Genomic DNA, 1,775 nt, shown 5'->3' on the forward strand with positions numbered 1-1,775 from the left:
GCTCCTAAAACCGGGTAAAACCGTTAACACAGATCCGACCCGACCGACAACAAATGATCAATTTGAAGCATGTGTTGATGGAAAAACGATCAGAATGGGCCACAAGACGCGGTCAGGTAATTTTGCTCCATGGACCTGGACACAAAGCAAAACTGGTTCAAGAAACAATCAAAGTACTTGGCTGGGAGATGCTGTCTCCCGCCGTATTCACCAGACTTTCGATTGGCATTTATTTTCATCGATAGGACACGCATTGGCTGAGGCTGACCACTTCGATTCCTACGAGGAAGTCCAAAATTGGATGACTTACTGGTTTGCTCCCAAAAAAAGACGAACAATTCTTTCGGCGCGGCATCCACAAATTACCAGAGAGACGGGGGAGAAATGTAAAAGGTATAGCTAGCAATGGGACATACTTTGAAGAAAATAGAGCTTTTCACTTCAATGCAATAAACATGAGCTTTTCAAAAAACCAAAATCATGTCTCTAGACCTGGAAGGGATCTAGCTCGTAGAAGCACGCCTGAATCTACTTACCAGCTACGAGGTCGCCGACGTGGAGCGGGAAACCAGGGCAGTGGCGACTGCGGGCCGACGCCTGGCTGTGGCCACCGAACCCGAACAGGGACGACCGGTGGCTGCGCAACGCTATCACCGCCTTCGCTTCGCGGCCCGCGGCCGGCACCGCGTCCACCGTCGCCATGCACTTGATATGGATCACATTGTCCAGCTCGCGCTGCACTAGCCTATCTACAGGAACGCGCATCTCCAGCGTGCGGTAGCGCAGGTAGAACCCATCGCTCTCCAGGGTGGTCTCCTGCTGCTGCTGTAGGTACTCCATTGGGACCTGCGCGGCGACGCGAATAAGAAGTAGAGCTTTAGGGCCGCCGCCACCTCGATGGCCACCAGATGGCGCTCGCCGGCCCGACTTACCGTGCGTCCGTTGATGAACCACAGCAGGCGGATGGCGAGACTGGAGCGGTCCGAGGTACAGTTGGCCGCAATGTGCTCGTGCGGCAGGTAGCTTGCCGCCAGCCCGCTGATGGTGGGCTCCTCCAGCGGTAGCGCCTCGACCGTCATGTTGCGCGTCCCGTTCGCCAGCTTGAACTCGGGCGCGTCGCCCGAGATCTCGCACCGGTACTCGCCGCTCGACCGGCGCTGCAGCTCCGTCAGGCGGATCGAGCAGAGGTACTGGTTGCAGATGGTCGGCCGGTCGGTGGCGATCACGATGCCCTCCACCGGGTAGATCGTCACCTTCGGACTGAGCATCGGGGCGTACCTGTCATGGGGGGCGAAATAGACGGTGCAGTGCGAGATCCCCATCCTGGGGGTGGCAGCATTCGGACACTTACCGGTAGAACTCCTGCGTACCCTTGTACCACTTGACGGAATTGAGCTGGTGGTCGCCGAGGTCGTAGCTGCAGGAAAGGGTGATCGTGTCACGGTAGTCGACCACCTCCGGTACGTTCATGTTGGTCAGCCGCAAAGCCGCCGTCCGGTGCCATACTGTAGCAGGAGAGCAAGGAAATGGGAAGCAAGAGTGGTCAGTGTGCGGGTCAGGGGCTCAACAGCCCTTTAAGCAACATCACCGCTTTTCAGCCATGACATTTTCTCAAAGGTCTGGAAACAGATGGAAGTCGCTAGGGGCCAAATCTGGCAAATGCGGTGGATGCTTCAACAGTTGGATCTTGTTGGATCCTTGGAAGAGGATGTTTTTCTTCTTCAAACCGGGTCTTTTTTCACGAATTTTCTCTTTCAGTTGGTTTATAAGGTTAC

The 1,775-nt window shown here is 55.6% G+C and overlaps 1 protein-coding gene across 1 annotated transcript; it reads right to left on the minus strand.

The window, feature by feature from the left end:
- Nucleotides 1–536: 536 nt before the first annotated feature.
- On the minus strand, nucleotides 537–1,505 carry LOC128276836 (uncharacterized; the record flags this gene model as incomplete). Its single annotated transcript, XM_053015294.1, has 3 exons — nucleotides 537–846; nucleotides 933–1,278; nucleotides 1,352–1,505. Coding segments are annotated over 3 exons (810 nt in total), but the record flags the coding sequence as incomplete, so codon positions are not given.
- Between the last annotated feature and the right edge of the window lie 270 nt (nucleotides 1,506–1,775).

This window comes from Anopheles cruzii, unplaced genomic scaffold (assembly GCF_943734635.1).
Source record: "Anopheles cruzii unplaced genomic scaffold, idAnoCruzAS_RS32_06 scaffold02662_ctg1, whole genome shotgun sequence".
In the NCBI taxonomy this organism is placed as follows: domain Eukaryota; kingdom Metazoa; phylum Arthropoda; class Insecta; order Diptera; family Culicidae; genus Anopheles; species Anopheles cruzii.